Below are 19,682 nucleotides of genomic sequence, written 5' to 3'. Positions count from 1 at the left end.
TCACGCTAATTCATCGGTGAATATTATTATTATGTATATGCCCTTTAATTTGGGGTTAATTACGGGAGTGCCATCTAGAATATGAGAATATCTTTTCATTAAATCATTAGGATGCTTGTGTTTTTTTATTTATTTTTTCTTTTTTTGGGTTTTAAAATATTGAAGTCAACTTTATGTTGGTGTTATTTTTGTTGACTAATCACATTAGGAAAAGATGGTTTTTGTTAGTTTATGTTTATGTTTAATCTTTGATTAGTCAACACTTTAAACCTAATAAACTTTTATTTGATATGAATATCTAATAACATAAAGTTTCGTAGAATTCATCGCTGTCAGATTATATATGTTTTGTTTTTATCGAAGCAAAAAATGTGTAACTAAACTAAACTAAAAATGATTATGGTTGCTGATAAGTGATAACCCTTTATGTGTTGAGTGTGTGTTCGTGTGTGTTTTGAATGGATAACGTGCGCGTTTATGTGGTGGTTGAAGGAAAATATGAATGGAGTGATGGTCAAGGCAATCGCGTCACTGAAGGAAGGAGACGAGAGTGATAATTTTCACAATGACTTTTTAGTCGGGAATGAATAACCCTTTTTTTGTAGTTTGGACCAATACCGATCTTGATGATATGGATGATTTTATTTGAATCGACGTTGTTCCCGATGCTAAATTGTTTTTGTTCAGACAGACGTTGGTTGGCAAATTAAGTGGTTTCATCTCAACCATCGTTAGGTCAGGTGTTTGTTACAATTGTTAGTATGTGTATTATTTATCTTGATGTTGTTAGGACTGGCGTGTCTGAAATACGTCTTAATAACAAATATTTTGCTTGATTAAGTTTTTTCCTTATCCGGTTTCTTGTTTATGGTTATAGAGAGATGCAAATTGACAAATTAAGTATTCATCAATGGTTTATAATTTGAAAAACTGAGATTCGTAATCCAATTAACAATTGATATGATAAGTTATTGGAAGTCCTTATTCATCGACCTAATTAGAGGATTAATAAATGTGAAAATGATGTAAACATAGAAATATCCCTAACTTAATTGGGTTATTATTAGTAAATAATTTACAAACAGCAAATCACTCATAAGTCAGAAGTTCACCCCATAATTATAAGAGAAAATATCAAGGAAGGTATCATAGTTTAAGTTACTTTGATCAAACTTTAAATTGATGATTAATGATTTAATGTATCGTATTATTTTTTTTATTATATATCGATTTTAGTTCTATATTTTGAGATCTTATCATTATTATTTGGTTTAAGTAAATTATTGTTTTCGTCCTCATAGGTCGGTGATAATCTCGATTATTATCTATTATTTTCATGATAAACTGTCCGTCTCAATTACTTATCACTTTAGTTTATGAGACTAAGAACATTTGTTTCTTGTGTTAAAATGAATAATATTTCTACTATGTGAACTTTAGAGACACGTGTGTCGTCACTATACTTGACAATGCGTAATCACGATAAACTGGTTTAGTCAAATATGGAAAATGTGATGTGATGCGGTCTGAATTAAAGAAAAGTTAATGATCTTTTATAAATAAAAGGAACGTTGAACTCCAACGATGAGGGGTGGGGGGGGGGGCGAAGACAAAGGAGATGAGACAGGAGAAAATGGTGTGGCGATGGTTACGGTGTGATGCCGTCTTAATCAAAGAACAGTTAATGATCTTTTATAAATAAAAGGAACATTGAACTCCAGCGATGAAGGGGGTGGCCGAAGACAAAGGAGATGAGACGAGAGAAAATGGTGTGGCGATGGTCGTTTGGAGTGGAGTTACCTTATTTGTTTTTTAAGGGAAAATACTAAAATCCTTATGCTTAACCGAATAGTTTAGTTTCATCCACTAAAATAATACGCAAGAAATAAAAACAACAGACAATAAACACGTGAAAAGAAAATTGATATAAAACCCGATAGTTTCGTCAAAACCCTACGGACGGAAACCGTATTTGATTTTATATCTTCAAGTTAAATTTTCTATATGTTGTTGAACGAAAATTATGAATAAAAGTTAAAAATCGTATATGGTTTTGACTTTGATACGTGTGAACTCATTTAGCATCCAACCGACTAAAGTTACACGTTTGGTTCTATAGAATCAAGAACAAATCCATAAAGACGTACAAGTTCAAATTGGTCGAGACACAAATAAAATTTATATTTCTAAATTATATATTTATAATCATATTTATTGTATTGTTTTACTTAAATTTTGTTTATTTTTCTAACATAATTATCCATAATAAGTTAAAGAAAGAATTAGGATTTTGCTAAACATGCTTTATGCTTATTTCGGTTAATTGAATTAATAATAGATTTAAGTTGCGTAAATTGTCCTGATCTTAATGGTGTTCTCCTAGTCTTATTTTTATAACACTTTAACATATTATTTTTTGGGTCTAACGTATTTTTATTCCGCCGTTCTAAGGCTATCAACTATGTGTTGTGATTTAAATAGCAAGGGTTACTTAAAATGTTACATCGCTGCCACATAGGCATTAAAGTTTTTTTTCTTTTTTTTTTGAACGACCAATAAAAAAATTATTGAAATTAACTAGCAAGAGGGTAGAACACCAACAAACCAAAAAAAGAAACGAAATTACACTTTGAACCTACACCAATACTCCCACATAATTTTTTTCAATTTCCTTTATTATTTATCCATAAAAACCCCAACACCTTTACTTCCTCAATAAGACTAGAGATTGAGACTGGAGACCCGCTATGAACAAGGTCGTTTCTCTTTTTCCACAGACACTAAGTCGCAACCAAACAAACTGCTTGGAACACTTTTGCTTTCTTATGCAAAATGGTATGAAAAAGCCTTAGACAAAAAATGATTAGAAAAAAAATATCGGAAAATACTGAAACTGACTTATATCAACACTGAAAACTATAAAATTACTCGTACCTTTGTTGTTCAATTAAGATTGGCTATTACTAGTACTAAAAGTTACCGAAACCGAAGATGAGTAATGGTATGAAAACAAATTGTTCTAACTTTTAGTACTAGTACTAGCCAATCTTAATTGAACAACATGTAGGCATTGAAGCTTTAACTAGCTCACTCGCTAACTAGTTAGTTATGATGGTGCTGAAAAAAACGAAACAAAATTAAAATTTAAAGGTAAAGAAAATGATTAAAAAAATGTTGATTGGTACTTGATATGTGGTCTCATGTCTTTCTCTCGTTATGTGGACCCACCATCAAACGCCACCTTTACTTTGGAGCGGAATGGTGTTTTAGATGTTAACGCGCCTACATGGTATGAAAACGCCTTAGACATCTTTCCACAACAAGCGGCCTATGAAACTATTTCTATCATTATTTGTACTTCAATTAATTATAGTCAAGATTCAGAAGTAGTGAAAAATATCGGAAAATACTGAAACCGATTCATATCAACACTAAAAACTATAAAAATGAATGCTATTACCCGTACCTTTGTTGTTCAATTAAGATTGGCTAGTACTAGTACTAAAAGTTACCGAAACCGAAGATGAGTAAAAACATAAACCGAATAATGTACCAAGTATGGTGGGACGATATCGGCTGGTAGTGTAAAAAATACTTAAACTGAATACGTTACTGATTTTGTCGGTATTGTCCTGGTTCGGAACAGGTAGTGATATATGCCTAAAATTTCAAATATGACTCATATCAAAACGGAACCCATAAAATTGAATACCAAAGCTGGTACCAATTAGGAGTGTTAATCGGGTTTTTTAAAATAAAAAATAACCTGCTATGGTGCTACCTGACCCTATTAAGGTTCAGGTTTGTCAGGTTAGGGTTAATAAGGTTTCAGATTTATCGGGTCAGGTTAGTTGAGTTATTCTTTGAGGTTAAATAAAAAATATTGAAAGTTAATGTCAGCTTGGGATTACCAATATTGTTTGATCGGTAGCGGTTCAGCACGTTATCGGTACGTTACCATGCCAGTTCAGCATGATGCCATGAGGCATGAGGATCTCCTTATGGTCTAAAATAGGCCTAAGAAGCCCAACATGGCCATGTTTAAACTTCAAACAATCAGTTTGGCCCAATATTAGGGGCTTCGCAGTTCGCACCAAACTGGTATTATTAACTTTATTTTTGGATCAATTGAAGCTCGGGCTGGGTAGGGTCCGGTGACTCCGGTCAACTAGACTGATTTTGTGACATGTTTAATTAAGTCTACATATTTTTAAGTGCTATATATTGATTATATAAAGTATAATATCGAAAACCCGGGGGGGGGGGGGGGGGTGCTATTTTTTTTCTCGGACCCTTGTATTGGCCTGTGAACCCTCACTTCATCCATATATATGTTGTATCCTTTGTTGTGCCCAGGAGACAATGTTCCTTGGGTTGTTCACCTGGACTAGGCAACATTGCCCTCCTTCATTCTCTTCTCATTTGGGCTGTTTTATGAGCTCGTATTCCATGTAAGCTCTTCATGCAGCAGAATGTTATCTGTTTTATTCTAGTTACTAAGTATTTAATTTAAACAAGACTAGACATATAAACAAGGAAACATGATTAAATAAAAGTAAGCAAATATAAACAAAATAAATCATGATTAAAACATCAATAACTTTATAGCTTGAACCCAAATAATAGAAAAAGTAAACAATAATATTTTCCCATATAGTATTACACAAGATTAAACATTCAAACCAAAAATAATAAACGAAGACTACCCGAATCATTTTTGGGTTACAGAACTAATGTCACAATGAGTTTTTATAGTTGATAAAGACAAGTATGACACGCATGAATACTAGCTAATAGCCTGAGACATTGAGAATATCAAGATTCAAGAACTCACGAACGACAACAATTAGCTATATTACAACCGTCTATATAGCCGACATGAAAGCTTTCTTGTACGAGTATAAGACGTATTTGAAAAGCTTGAAAAGTATATTAAGCTAGTCAAGGAAAGCACTGTTTCACCGCGGATGATGAAGGATCATGAATAGAAAATTTGGGTCGAGGAGACTATGCCAACCGGCCCAAGTAGCCGGGCTTTTCAGCCATGTAATCATGGGCTTGGGTTGTAAACTAAAGGAATTATAATGACAGTGCTCAAAGTGATTTATTGAGTTAAAGCAAATAAATGTTTCTTTCATTCCTTTAATCATCAATCAACTGAAATAATGATTTAATAATAACTATACGTGACATAGATAGTCAACTTCGTGAACCAGCTAGCACAAAAATTTGTATACTTGTTGCAAACATAAAAGAATCATTATAATTAATTCAATAGAAGTTTGCTTATGATATCAAGTTTTTAAAACTTGCGATGATACGTACATAGTTTTGTAGAGTTGCAAATATGAAGACAAATGATTATTATCGATAACGGTAATTTGAGAACTTTGGTTATGACTAGGATCCCTATGAGAAACTGAATGTGAGATGCTACAATTATAGAACATCCAGAAAATGAAGAGTTAGATCAAGGAAAAGGGCTGATAATAGCATAAGAAGTTAGAGCTTAATGTGACTTCTATTTATGAAATTTATCTATTTTTATTGTTTTGGATTGTAATACATATACATGCTCACATGGTAAGTAGAATGTTTTCGTGACAGTTGTCGGTGCCTTACAAATTACTGTTTTTATAAAATGTTATATGCAATGTTAATAAGCCTAGAATATTAAAGAGTTCATTGTAAGCCAAACGATAGGCCACATGTTGGTAGATGACATGCCATTGGTTAATTGATAGACGACATAACGACATGTCATTTCTAGTTAGATGCCATGTTATCATAGCGCATACGACCATTTAAGCTAACCGTTTTAGCATGTACTTTTGGAGATTACACAGCGTCTACATAGCCAAGGAAATTAAAGGAGAAAAGAGTGTAATGAGCAATTAGTGCTATGTGGAGAGAAAGTTCTTGGCATATATACTTATGATTTGTTTTCAATGTTTACTTTCGAATTTTTACCGTGTACAAGCAACCAAAAATTAAAACCCGGATTTCCTCATAATGATCAACACGACCCTTTAGTTAATACCCTAACGATAAATAACTTGATTTATAACATCAAAATCAATACAAAATACAACTTCAAAAGCAAAATACAAAATACAACTTCATGTGATAAATAGATATTAAAAAGCATTTTCTTGGCTGATCGATCATGACATAAATAATAATCATCACACTTTAGGCATGTCTCCACCTCTCTTTTTAAAAGCAAAGCAAAAAAACAAAAAATCTCGACAAGAATGACACACCATGCACGCTTTGCTTTCCCCTTTTAACATACATAGTAACTTAATTCCACTTTCAAACATTCCCATTTGATTGTGACAACAAAGGTTGCACAATCGACGACCTTGCCAGATCGTTGTCGGTACTATTCACTTGCGGCTTCTCTAGTAACATAAACTTCCTCTCTTCGCTCTTTCCCCACAACACTAGGTACAATCCGGTTATAATCAACACGGCCCCTATAATCCGGCACCATCAATATTTCATATCACTTTCCATTCGTGTTTTCTCATACATTACACACGTACACATATATATAGAGACGAGTTTATTTAATTAGAACTAGACTAATAATAACATTACTATTAACATACCCTCCCAAATAGAACTCTTCGCCTAGAGCAACCGAAGCCATGAGAGCAACAACAAGAGTTTGAACCGGTTGATACAAAGCTACGAAAACTGGACCACCTTTTTGTATGCACCATATTTGTACTGCAAAGGCCATTCCTGATGCGACTACTCCCTGTACTCAAAAGATGTTAATTTCACTACCTGTATATGCTTAAAACTATAACTTAACTCACCACCCATAGTCAGTGACAAATGAAGGATTTTTTTATAGGGATAAAAATCGGGTTGGTAAAATTTTGGGCTAGATATGTGAGTCGGGTCAGAAACTGAACCTTTTTTTTTAAATTTGTCTAATAGAAGAATAACATGAACAAGCAAAAATAAACAAGATGTATAATCAAGTAAAAGAAAAGAATAAAACTTTAAAAACCAAGTATATAAATATTTTTAATATTGTAGGGTTATAAAAGTTGTAATGATTATTTAATTTCTATGTCTGTTATTCTATATCCGGGTGACGGGTTTTGTTGATCGTTCAAAAACTAATAATAATAAAAAACTATTTAGAGATCCGCTTACAGCGTAAAACACGCTAAAGAGCTCCGAGCCAGTATGAATGAGCCAAGCGTTCAGGTCACGTTCCATGAAAGCGGCTAGAACAATAAACTGAAGTATACCAAAGAAACACTGGTATGATGTGAAGGAAAGACGTGCGGGATACTTTTTCAACACGGGGGCTTGCAACACGAGCCACCCTGACCACGACAAACAGTGGCCGATCAAATACAAGCACCCAAGTGTCCAGCTCTTTCCACTGGCATCTCCCAATGACTTCAACACTGGAGACATCTCTCTAATACTGTTTAGAGACGGTGACGGGCTGTATATTGTTGGTCCCTTGTATAGAGTGATGACTGATGCTCCCGCGATGCAAAATAGGGTTCCGAAGACTTTTGATAACCCGTCTTTTCTGTCTAGTCTCACTTTCTCTATCCTGAAATTGTAATATGGCAACGTTAAATTATGTGTGATGGTTTAACTAAAAAGTAAAAAGTAGAAACGTGACTGTCACATAAGTGTCAGTGCCACATAGCCATGGAGGCTTTCAGTAACTTTTTCATAAAAAAACGTGTAATGTTTAATTAAAATATAGTTATTGTTTGTTTTTTTAATATAAAATATGTGTTTATGGATGACATTGGGAGGTTACCGGAGGATCGCTGCCATGAGGAATGTTATGGCGGGGACGGAGTTTTGAATTGCGGAGGCGAACGTTGGCGAAGTGTTGTCTAGACCCAACAAGTAGAAGCCTTGGTTTGCAGTGATCCTGTAGAAGAATTACACAGAGAAAGTTAAGTTAAAAGTTATGGCAAAAATTTGAATGGAATAAACTTTCATGTCATGCATGATGTGAGAACACACAAACAAAATTAACAATTAATTCAATTTTTAAATTTCAATGTAAGATTGATATAAATATAATGTTGTAATTCATCTCTTTTAAACTAAATAACTAAAAAAAGAAAACTCTTTTGATTGCTCATTTACATATATAATAATATAGTATGTTATCATAAACATATGTAGGTTGTATTTAGATTATACTATATATACATATATCTAGGTTATATTTAGGTTATACTATATATGTACATATAACGGCAAAGTTAGAAAAAGTGTGTGAACACAATAGTTTAATGGTTTTATTTATATGAAAGTTATGACATTAAATAATATCATATATTGATAAAAAGTTAACCATTGGGATTTAAATCTCGGAATGATATATGTTTATTATTTCTTGAAGCAGCCAAACGCCTTCCTGCCCATCTACGCTTTATGCAAAGGCAGATTATTTTCATATAGTTTAATTATAAGTAATTATTACGATTTAATTGCACATAAAAAATCATTTTCTAACTTTTAACTCAATTATATTTAAGGAACTTATTTATATATAATAGCCAGGAAATCATACCTAACGACAATCACTGGCTTAATCTAGTGTCAAAGTGTATGACTTTCAAGTTTCAACTAAATGGTAATGTGTTATAGTCTTACTTGAAACATTGAGATAAAATAAGGTCAAAAAAATTAGTTGTTAAAAAAAAAAGAAATCATACCCGACGACTGCAAGGAGAAAGAACTGGATCAGAAAATTAAGATTAATCGGTGGGCGCTCTTTCCTGATCATAAAAACATAATTTCAATTTAGTTTAGATCATACGACTTGAAAATAATATTCGTTAATAAAATTAAAGACACCAACTTTTCAAGAAAATAAGCGAACGGGACGAGGAGGACGAAGGCGAGGATGTTGCGGTAAACGGGGAAAACAATCTTAGAAATGCCCATATTAAGGGCAGCTCTAGATACAACATGAAAACCCGCATAACCAAACTGTAACGCCAGCATGGCTAGGTGCAATTGCACCCTCTCCGGAAAACCATCCAAGAATTCTTTGTGTGGTGGTGACGCCACCACTACCACCGCTAACATCCGCCATTGATTGAGTATTGAGTTATGTAAAAGTAAAACACTACTACTACAATAGGGGATGAGAGCAAGTGATGGTGAGTGAGGAGAGTAAGGTGTTAAGGGGAGATATATAGTATGGACCAAAGCCTATATCCTTGTTGGAACAACACATGTGGGCCCATAAGCTAAGCATGCACACTGAAATTATAAAATCGATCAATATCAACAGTTTATAAATTATTAGTCATTATAAGCTATATAGTATATACTTTGCTTGTAGAGTTAATGAGTATAGTATAGAATTCTGTCACAATCATAGTTGAGAAATACCACCATTTGGTCCATTTTCATTGTCAAATCAGTTTTGAGTTTGTAACTTTGAAAGTTGTATAAACTTGTGTACATCTTTTTAACAACGGCGATTTGTATTAATTTAACTGATTATGCCGTCAAGAGATAACAACGTGATTAATTGTTTTAGTTATGATATATCAGACTGTTATGTAACTCTATAATCATATTCGGCCCATATAACTGCTTGCACAACCTATAAATATGTGATTCTCACTTTCTTTTTTTTCAAAAACTAACTTTGTATTAAATACTCCATATGTATATTATGTTAGGCTTTTTAATGTTTGGTTGAATCCATAACATAAACAAAAGCTCTTAATCCTATAGTAATCAAAGAAAAATCCTAAAGGGGGATAGTAATATTCATAAGTCAAGGGATTAAAGTGTAGTTATTATTGGTTTAATTATTATTTTTTAATTTAGTTAACCACTCCGTATAGTTAGGAGCTAGCTGGTTTACACTTGTCATACCTCATTACCTAAGTTTGAATCATCGTTCATTTCCATGATTATTTATTTAATATTTATTCATAGCTAAGCGCGCAAACACTATTATGTCTAAATGGCCCCAATGTTTTAAAAGATACACTATTTTTTTATTTCTTTTTCTAATGTTTAATAGATTTTTGTTTCCTGGAATAAATAATTTCTACACTAACTGAAAAAATTATCACTTTCAAAAATAAAGTTTTTATTTAAAATGACATGTAAATTATAAAGAACTTGATCAAATTTCAACACTTGACAGGTTATGGAAGAATACATACTTATTTTTCTATGTATATGACAAGTATCCCATTCCGCTTTGACTTGCTCATCAGAAAATTAGGTACATTTAAGGATTATAATTAGTTTAACCAATTCTCACTCTCATAATAAATTATCTTGCCAAATCAATCATATCTTTGGATTTGCACATTCAACATTTTTTTAACGACTAACTTGGATTACTAATTAACGGACCAACGGTTCACCCATTCATCTCTATTCCCTAAATATCGAAGAACACCTTCAGCTTAAAACCCGTCATAAGTGAGAAAACCATCTATCTTTTTTACATGTGTGACTTGAACCTAAGACATTCGTCTTTATAAATTGAAATGTTTGGTGTCCCGTGTCAACCATTTTACAGATTTTGACTGTATTATTATATTATATTCTCTTAGTGCATGTGTATGTTAAAGAGTACTTTTGTAATTGTATTAACAAAGTCAAAAACATTGTACATGGATAGATTTTGAGTAGAAAATACATAGTAAGAGTGTGATTAGTAATTACTTTAAAAAAGGGAAGCAAGGGTAGGCATGCTATTGGTACTAATGATGAAAGCATAGCGCACGAGGGGGTGGAGCCAATCCAGCCGGAGGTGTGGTGTTCCCATGCGTCTTCCACCACCACCAACGCCAGTCCTTGATATCTGGTCAAACCAAGTCCCACAAAACCACCATTATTTTATTATTCATTATTATTAATTCTTTCCATTAATAAGAAAAGAAAATAAAGTTAGTTTTTAAGGATCACAGCTCATTAATCATGATACCCTCATAATTATGTAAATGGGTCAAGTAAATATTGTTCTTCTAAGGTTAAAACCAAGAAGTTTTATATCGGGTAAGACCATCTTCAATGCACTCACATATACGAACGAACGAACGTCACATACACCGACAATTGTGCTTGAGGAGCGTTCGACAATCGCGTTTGTTTTTGTTTTTTTGGTGTGTTGGGTGGGTGGGTGGGGTGGTTTGTTTCCTTACCACTTAAACTCCCTTAAGCCATTAACCCAACCAATTGAATTTCCATCATTTTTGACCCAGGCATGTGACACATATCAGTTCACATTTACCCCGTCTTCAAACAAGTTCGTGAACCTGTGAATTCTCATCTTGGGCCAGTTGCGACGTTGATCTCGTATCATCTTGATCCAGTGCTCTCATCTAGGAGACGACCTAGGTGGACTTACTATTTATTACTATGTAAATATAACTTGTGAACACTTAAAGTATATACACACATACGAAAGAAAGATAAATTAAAAACTTCTTATTTTGAAAAGTCGAGAAAACTCAAATTAAACAATAATCGTTTTAAACTTGTTTCTTGGTTTGTAAACGACTTTTGCACGTACTTCGATCGGTAACTTCACCAGAATATAAAGACGTACTCTGACTACTAAACGATGAGAGAGAGAGAGAGAGAGAGAGAGAGAGAGAGAGTTTTAATATATAAGTGTACTATGTTGAATCATACTCATATGTTGAATCATACTCATATTAAATTTTAGTTATCGATCATCACATGAACTATGTGGGGAAAAGTTTGAATTAGACTTGAGAATTATCTAATATTTTATCTTTATATGAGATTAAAGTCTTTCAAGTATTTGTGTGAAATCTATAAGATTAAAAGTCGTACACATATTCACTAGGACACTAATTGGTATGGATGACACTAAGTTAGATAAATTCTTCCGACGCAATTTGATGTCACCTGATGCCTACAGAAAATATTATGTTAATAATGTATGATACCTAAATGCATTTGTTTTTCCTAATGGGTGTCTAAATTATACATGATAGTTGATTGGGTTTTTCGACTTTGAAAAATATCCACAATAAAATACGTTATCATCCCTAGTTCCCCACAACAAGATGCGATAGGAATAACCGAATAAGCTTGCTTTCTTTACTATCATAAAGTCATTGCTTGTCTATAGCTTTATAATGATAATTGTGATACCTTTTAGAAATTGTTTTTATTTGCAATGTTTTTACGTTTATGTTTGTAAGAATAATTCATTTAAAAATGTTGATATTATTTTTATTATTTTATTTTATTTTATTTTCTCTAATAAGTTTTGTTTATTAGCTTTCTTAAATTTCTAATCACACCAAGCAATGATGAAGAGTACATAGATATTTTTTCCCGTCGTACATTTATGATTAATAAATGAATTTCGTGTTTGTATCGTAAACGATTGTTACATGTGTGATGTGTTTAAATCGAATGTGGTGTAGGTAATTGATTTAAGCTACCAAATAAAGATGGAATAAGATACTTAATTTTTTATTTTATGTTTATGTTTGTTAGGTAATTGATTTAAAAATTGTTAATATTTCGTTTGTTATTTAATTTGATATTTGTAATAACTTTCATTTGTTAGCATTTTAATTTAAAAATTCTATATACACCCAAAGTCAATGTAAAGAAGATGTAGTAAACAACTTTCACACATGTTTTAATCAATAACTTCGGCGAATTATAATTACGCGCTTTGACTACCCGACGTCATTGAAGAGTATATATATTTCTTTTTCATTTTATATTTTATGTTTAGTCAAATAAATTACATTTTTGGTATCTTATTTGAATCGATGAGTTCAGTGGAATATAATCATACATTTTGATTGGATCATTTTTAACTTTTAATAATTAAAAAAATGTCAATGATGATGAAGAATATATAATAAGTTTTTTAAGTGGATATACTTATTTATACACTTTATTTTCTATTAATATAAACATACGAATAAATAAGTAGAACACAATTTGTATAATAACATAGCTTACATTTTCCCCGACGTATCACACGGAGAAAACCTATCGCTAATAATAAGTTGGATTGTAAATGTACGTGTACAAAAAATACTGTCGCATCACGAAGGTCAACTTTCTAGTTACCAATTAAAAACGGAACAATTCACATCCATCAAAATATCCCATATATAATTAAGGCCGTCTTATTTTTCTTGGATGCAATTATAAATTTCAACGGTATTAATACGTACTACACATGTTATGCATAATTCTTACAAAAAAACATATATGATACTTCAAAACAATGATTTTGAAACTTTTTATGCATTTAGTCTCCATAAAGGAGAAAAAAGAATAAAAAACCATGCTTTGTCCCCCAAATCATGACAAGTACTAACCTGTAATTAAACTATTCAATATGCATTTTTTAAAGGTAAAATATCTTCTTTTTCTCACCAAACAAAAATTTATAAGCATTCGTAATGGGTTCATGTGAGGATTTTCTCTATCTTAAAATATAAGGGTGTGGTTTGAAGAGAGATAAAATATTAATATTTTTAGTTTTATTTAGAAAAAAATTATTCATTTTTCATAACTTTTAAATTATTTTAAGGTGGTTGTGAGCGAATGAGAAAGAAAATATAATAATCAAAGAATAAAAAAAATATTATCTAATAAAAATGAAAGAAAAAATAGTAATTTTTAATGTAAATTTAGATTTGGAGATGGAGAATCAATTGAAAATGCTCTAAGTTACGGTTAAAAAAAGTTATACTATATCAATCTATTCATGTATTTTAAAGTGTTTGTAGAAATCTCTAGGTGTAGGCAGGCAGTAGAGACTAGCGATTAATCATGATTAATTTGATTAATTGAGATTAACTTGATTAGAATATATTTGTAAATTTTCAAATATATATACATCCACACACACACCTACTAATTTAACCGGATTGACCACTTTTGACCAAATAACGATTAATTGATCAATAGTTGGTTGAGTATTGACTAATGATTAATCATAGTTTAATTCACCCCTAAGCAGGATTTTTACAACCATAACATTATTTATTTGTTTAGCTACAAGAAAACATTTTAACAAGAGTAAGTTATAGATTTCATTGATAGGCCGGACTCTTAATCTTTATTATTTATATATAGTATAGTATAATTACGAGGTTTGGTGTCACAAAAGGATTTTTTGAATATTTTGTTTTGTTTTTGGTAAATCATTTTGGTTTACGGTCAATTGTAATGTCTTGGTATGCTGGTATGCCAATCTATTAACAATTCGGGTTTACACGAATAACCCGATTAATACTCTTTGACTCTATTAACCTGACCCCGATTAGCTTATTCAGATTTGGGGTTAATCGGGTTTGGGTATTTTGAAAACCCCTAAAAAAGAACGTGAAAATGGCTCTGAAGATACAATCGAACAAAAAAACGAACAACGGTTTAGACGGCCCTAGTTAAAAATAGAAAAACCCAAAGGACAACAAAAGTAGTTTTAAAGTTGAAATCTAGTGAGGGCAAATCCAGGTTTCTATTTCTAAAGCGATAACGTTGGTTCGACCAAAACAAACAGATGATGATGAATATGAATCTGAATATTAATATGAATAATCATCAAGTAGCAGTAGAGCTATGTCGTCCACCGTTGTCTCTGGTAACAAAACCCATCCTGGGATCAATTGGTCTCCAGCTGAGTCCGAAAGAGAAACGGGAGCTGAAGAAGGTGAAGAGAGAGGAGAAAAGAATGTACAATTGGCGGGAAGACGTGGAGGAAAAACTATTACAGAAGCCCAAGAAGCAGTTCAACTCATGGAAGGAAGAGCTTAACCTTGACAAGCTCTCTGAATTGGGCCCACAGTGGTGGATACTCAAGGTCTCCAGGGCCAGAGGTAAAGATACGGTTGAAAGGATGTTACAGTCACTCCATAAAAACTTCCCAGATGATCAGTTCAAGGTACAAATTATTATTATTCTTATTAGTTAACTGTCATATGTTGGGGTATCATTAAAGGTTTTGCCTTTTTTTATGCCTAGAGATGCACAAATTGGGTTTTTTCAAATACCTGGTTTCGGGTATGACCGGGTATTGGAAAATTGGGTATTGGCAATACCCGGGTCGGGTTCGGGTCCGGGTATTGCCTCTAGAAACCATTTTCTATGTATCGGGTTCGGGTTGGGTATAGAACCCAGTATTTGAATAGCCTATTTTTGGGTATTGAAAAAAACCCAAATTTCTGGGTTTTTTTGGATTTTTTCGGGTATAGATTAGATTTTTTTAAGGGGTAGTTTCGGGTATTTTTTCGGTATAGATCGGTATTTGAAAAATCCGTTTTACGCCATGCTTGCGGTGCGCGCATATAATGTATATATATGTGTGAACCCTCAGGTGGACAAAAGTGAAATTGCACTAATTTTGACGTTATCGTACTAATCTCGTGAAAATGACGTCAAAAGTGGCGAAAGGTTAATCAAGCATCATGTGATGGCGTTGATAGCCGAAAGACAAGGGTACATGCACCAATTAGCCGGTGTCCCGATGATTGAGTGTTATGTGTCTTATGTCCGAGGCTTGAGGCAAAACTACTATCGAGCCGGGGGTCTCATCGGAAGCAGCCTCTCTATTCCTACGGGGTAGAGGTAAGACTGTCTACATCTTACCCTCCTCAGACCCTACCATAGCTTTGCTATTGGTGGGATATACTGAGTACGACGATGATGATGTTTTCGGGTATTGGAAAAACCCGGTTGCGGGTATGGAACCAGTTCCGGTTCTCGGGTATTACCGGGTACAAATCGGGTCCGGTTCGGGTTCGAGTATTAAAAACCCGGGTATAAAAAAACTGGTTTTGGGTTTTTTTTTGGGTCCGGTTCCGGGTTCGGGTTTTTTGTGCACCTCTAAATATTATTTACACCAAAACTAGTAAATATATAAGATTGTCCTTTTTGGTTGGTCAGTTTACATACTTTTTGGCGCCACGTCGCCCTATGTCACCGGAAATCGCCCAAACTTATCGCCCACTACGCACTGTCTAAGTAAATAAGCACTTTTGGAGTTAAATAAGCTTAGCCAAACGTCAAAGTCTTAGATGGTTGCTTTTATAATATATTGACAACCAGTATGCATTATTAGGTATTTGATGCAGCCGTGCACGAGAAAACTAAGTTGAAGAACGGCAAGATATCAGTTAAACCAAAGCCTCTATACCCGGGATGTGTTTTTTTGCACTGCATACTCAATAGGGAACTCCACAATTTTATAAGAGAAGACTGCGAAGGGGTCGGAGGATTCGTTGGACGCATGGTTGGAAACACGTATGTAAATCTACTTATCTGCTGCTATTGTAATTCATTTGTTAAGTTATACATCACGAGCTAAGTCTTATACAAGGTAGGCTTTCTGTTGCAGGAAGCGACAGATTAACAAACCGAGGCCCGTGTCCAAAGATGACATGGAGTCGATATTTGAAGAAGTGAAGGAGAAGCAGGAAGCAGCAGATAAAGCTTTTGAACAAGAGCAATCATTGGTTGTGCCGTCTTCTGATAAAAAGGTATCAAAGAGTAGAAAGCGGACGCTTTTAGGGTCTACTGTTAAAATCGTGTCGGGAGATTTTGTGGATTTTTCAGGCACCGTAATGAAGTTGGATAAGAAGAGAGGACTGGTATGCATTCCTTATTTAATCGGTCATTTTAAAAGAAAAAAAAGGTATGATATGGTATGATTGTGTGTTGCAGGCAAGTGTTGTGTTCACAGTATTTGGGAAGGAAACAATTGCGGATTTAAATCTTAGTGAGATTGTACAAGAGCAGCTATAACATTTGTCACGCGGCTATGATGATTAAAGAAGCCCATCCAACTTAATCTTTTGACAGTCTCATTTTACATGAACGGTGGGTTGGGATGGGGCGGTCTGTTCTATTGAGTATTGAGATGGAAGTGTACCCTTTGAAAGCGGCTTCGCTTCCTCTTGCGTCATGAACACAACAAGACTCTTACTTTTAATGTTGTATTAAATAGATCAGTGATATTTATATTAGTTGAAGATTACTTAGGAAACAAGTGTTTGGTTTGTCAATTTGAAAAGCCTGCAAAATTGGTTTTTTGGAGGTTTAGAGCATATCAAGCAATGAAGGTTGTTCCTTGTTGCAGTGACACTTGGAATGGGATGTGGTTAACTTGTGATGTTTTTAGTTATATGTTGTAAGGTGTCTAGTCTAGCCCTTGAACTGTACTGTTTGGAAGCTGTTAGTTAAAAAAAGTGTTATGTTCTAACTGTAAAGCAAGCAAAAGGGATTTTGAATTTCTTTACTTTTATTATTTCTTTCTTTCAAATATAAATGACATAAGAAGCATAAGTTCTAGATAAAGTTACCAAGTAACACAAACCATGGATATTTCTAAAAATAAAAAGAGAACCTCTCCTCACATAGAGGTGGGCAATTAACCAGTTAACCGAATCGATCTAAAAATCGTACTGATTTGAAACCGATGATGTTGAAACCTATTCCAAACTGGTTAATCGGACCGAAACCAGCCAAAACTGGTCAAAACCTGAACCAAAACCAATAAAAACTTGAACCGAAACTGATCGTAACCGAAACCGGTTTTGACATTTGTTGACTTAACTGAACCGGTTTCAACTCAAACCGATTTGTGCGCATCTAGTCACATAGTCACTTTTGATTTGTTTTTTCTTTATTACCTAAATTTAGGGGAGGCAACCAACAAAATATCTTAAATATATATAAACGAAATGTTATGTTCGAGAAACTCAACTGTTTGACAACACACCCATCAGGGTCCTTGATGACTCCATGAAAATAATTTTGCTAAAAAGCATTAATACTTCACTTGGAGACTTGGAGTCAACATCACCAACGCCACTTGTTTATCAACTGGCGCCGACGTGTTGAAACAACAAGGGATCACACAGTCAAACAATACCCAAGAAACAATCACACATCAATAAAATCCACCAGTCTTTTGTTCTCTTACATCTAACTAGATCTAGACAATGCCACATTGGCACCATTGTGGATGCTCTAATTGGTTTGGAAATCTTAGTGTTGACATTCTTGTGATTGGTGTTTTGTAAGGCCGTCAAGTATATTTATACATTCATAAAAATGTAATGTTAACCCACAACTTGAAGAACATTTACTTGTTAAAACTTCTTGTTCGAAGTGTAGTGCTTCCTAGATAGGGTTTACCCTTGTACGTTTCATTTGAGTAAATATTGGAGAACCATTTGTTCAAACTGCGAAAGATAAGTTAGATAAATTTTTCTGGCGTAATTTGAAGTCACTTTTGATGTCTATAGAAAATATTATGTCAATAATGTATGATACTCAAATGCTCTTGTTTTTCCTAATGGGCGTCTAATTATACATGATAGTTATTTGGGTTTTTCGACTTTGAAAAATATCCACAATAAAATGCATTATCATCTCTAGTTCCCCACAACAAGATGCAAAAGGGATAAGCTTGCTTTCTTTACTATCATAAAGTCATTGCTTGTCTATAGCTTTATAATGATAATTGTGATACCTTTTAGAAATTATTTTTGTTTGCAATGTTTTACTTTGCGAAGAGTATTTTATCGTCTTAAAAATACATTTTGCAATTTTTAGATACGTTCTTTTGTATATCCGTGAAGAGGTAGGTCCCAGCAGAGCCCAGTTGGACCCGCAAGACTCACCTTCAACAAGGAAGTCTGCGCAAAGGATAAACTCAACCCCTTGAAGAGGGACGTCTGCGTAGAAACCAACTGGGCCCGCAGGACCAACCATGCTCAGAGACGTGACGTCCTTACGCGCAGTACGCAAGCTGTTCCCGCAGGAAAAGCCTCCCAATGGTGAAGTACTCTGCCTGTTCCCGCAGCTGCGGATACAAGCCATTAGGGAAGGCTACCCGCGTAGCAAGGCTACACGCACAAGGCACTTAACTCTCATAATTCAGTAGTCACCTGAAGAAGGAATGAGCAAAGCCGGGAATACTCCCGCCCAAATGAGCCAGTCCGTACGATACTGGAGGATCTTTTGTACTGTACCTGACGAGGTATGGACAAAAGATCTGACCAAAGATACGACAGCTCACTGACAACAGTATGACGAGCAGCACGCTCTTGTACTGTATGTCACTATTAGCCGCTGCCTACTCACCAACCTGTCGGAGGATGTGCATAGCCTGCAGTTGGTGGAACAGGAATAGTACACAGCCGGCCTGGTCACTATCAGCCGCTGCCTACCCACCAACCACCAGCATGGCATGTGCGTAGCCCACAGTTGGCAGAACATGAACACTATTTAAGCCGGCTGTACCTTCTTGGAAACCTACCTTCGGCTATAAATACTCCAACACCTTGGAATGGTATGATCATCTTATATCTTACATCTTATATCTGATCTCATATCTTGATATATTACCTGATATCTGCTCTAGTCATTCTCTTAATATACACTTATATTCAAGAGCAATCTAGTCTGATTCTCACGCCGGAGGGTGGTCACAAGGAGGTACCCCCCCTCTCAGTGACGAGCTCACGGTGTCTGTTTTGCAGGTTATCAGAAGAACCATCTTGGCCGGGTCTAACCCCTCATGGGAAACATCTATTTAACCCCCAGATTATCCGTAATCTGCCCGGGGTCACTTAGTGTTTCTTCACGGCCTCAATTTATGCATTTCAGACCCCATTTATGCATTTTTG

At 34.2% G+C, this 19,682-nt stretch overlaps 1 protein-coding gene and 1 pseudogene across 2 annotated transcripts; one reads left to right on the top strand and one right to left on the bottom strand.

Moving 5' to 3' along the window:
• Positions 1-6,553: 6,553 nt before the first annotated feature.
• LOC143556695 (protein WALLS ARE THIN 1-like) lies at positions 6,554-9,100 on the bottom strand (annotated as a pseudogene). Its single transcript, XR_013139419.1, has 5 exons — positions 8,864-9,100; positions 8,718-8,780; positions 7,805-7,921; positions 7,174-7,588; positions 6,554-6,766 (listed from the first exon to the last, which is right to left on the bottom strand). The product of XR_013139419.1 is annotated as a protein WALLS ARE THIN 1-like (transcript).
• A 5,471-nt stretch (positions 9,101-14,571) lies between these two features.
• On the top strand, positions 14,572-17,179 carry LOC143556676 (uncharacterized). Its single transcript, XM_077045942.1, has 4 exons — positions 14,572-14,932; positions 16,109-16,290; positions 16,385-16,637; positions 16,711-17,179. Exons 1-4 carry the CDS (start codon positions 14,582-14,584, stop codon positions 16,789-16,791), a joined length of 867 nt encoding a protein of 288 aa, XP_076902057.1. The 5' UTR covers positions 14,572-14,581; the 3' UTR covers positions 16,792-17,179.
• The last annotated feature ends 2,503 nt before the right edge of the window (positions 17,180-19,682 follow it).

This window comes from Bidens hawaiensis, unplaced genomic scaffold, assembly GCF_021521415.1.
Source record: "Bidens hawaiensis isolate Kalapana, Puna unplaced genomic scaffold, B.hawaiensis_p1.1 tig00018669_1, whole genome shotgun sequence".
In the NCBI taxonomy this organism is placed as follows: Eukaryota; Viridiplantae; Streptophyta; class Magnoliopsida; order Asterales; family Asteraceae; genus Bidens; species Bidens hawaiensis.
This window is presented reverse-complemented; position numbering and strand designations above follow the sequence as displayed.

What these genes read in the sequence shown, in the direction of transcription:
- LOC143556676 (XM_077045942.1), top strand. Translation starts at nt 14,582, where the DNA reads ATGAATAATCATCAAGTAGCAGTAGAGCTATGTCGTCCACCGTTGTCT. An exon ending in TCCCAGATGATCAGTTCAAG is followed by an intron (nt 14,933 to 16,108) that starts GTACAAATTATT and finishes ATGCATTATTAG; the next exon opens with GTATTTGATGCAGCCGTGCA. An exon ending in TGGATAAGAAGAGAGGACTG is followed by an intron (nt 16,638 to 16,710) that starts GTATGCATTCCT and finishes TGTGTGTTGCAG; the next exon opens with GCAAGTGTTGTGTTCACAGT.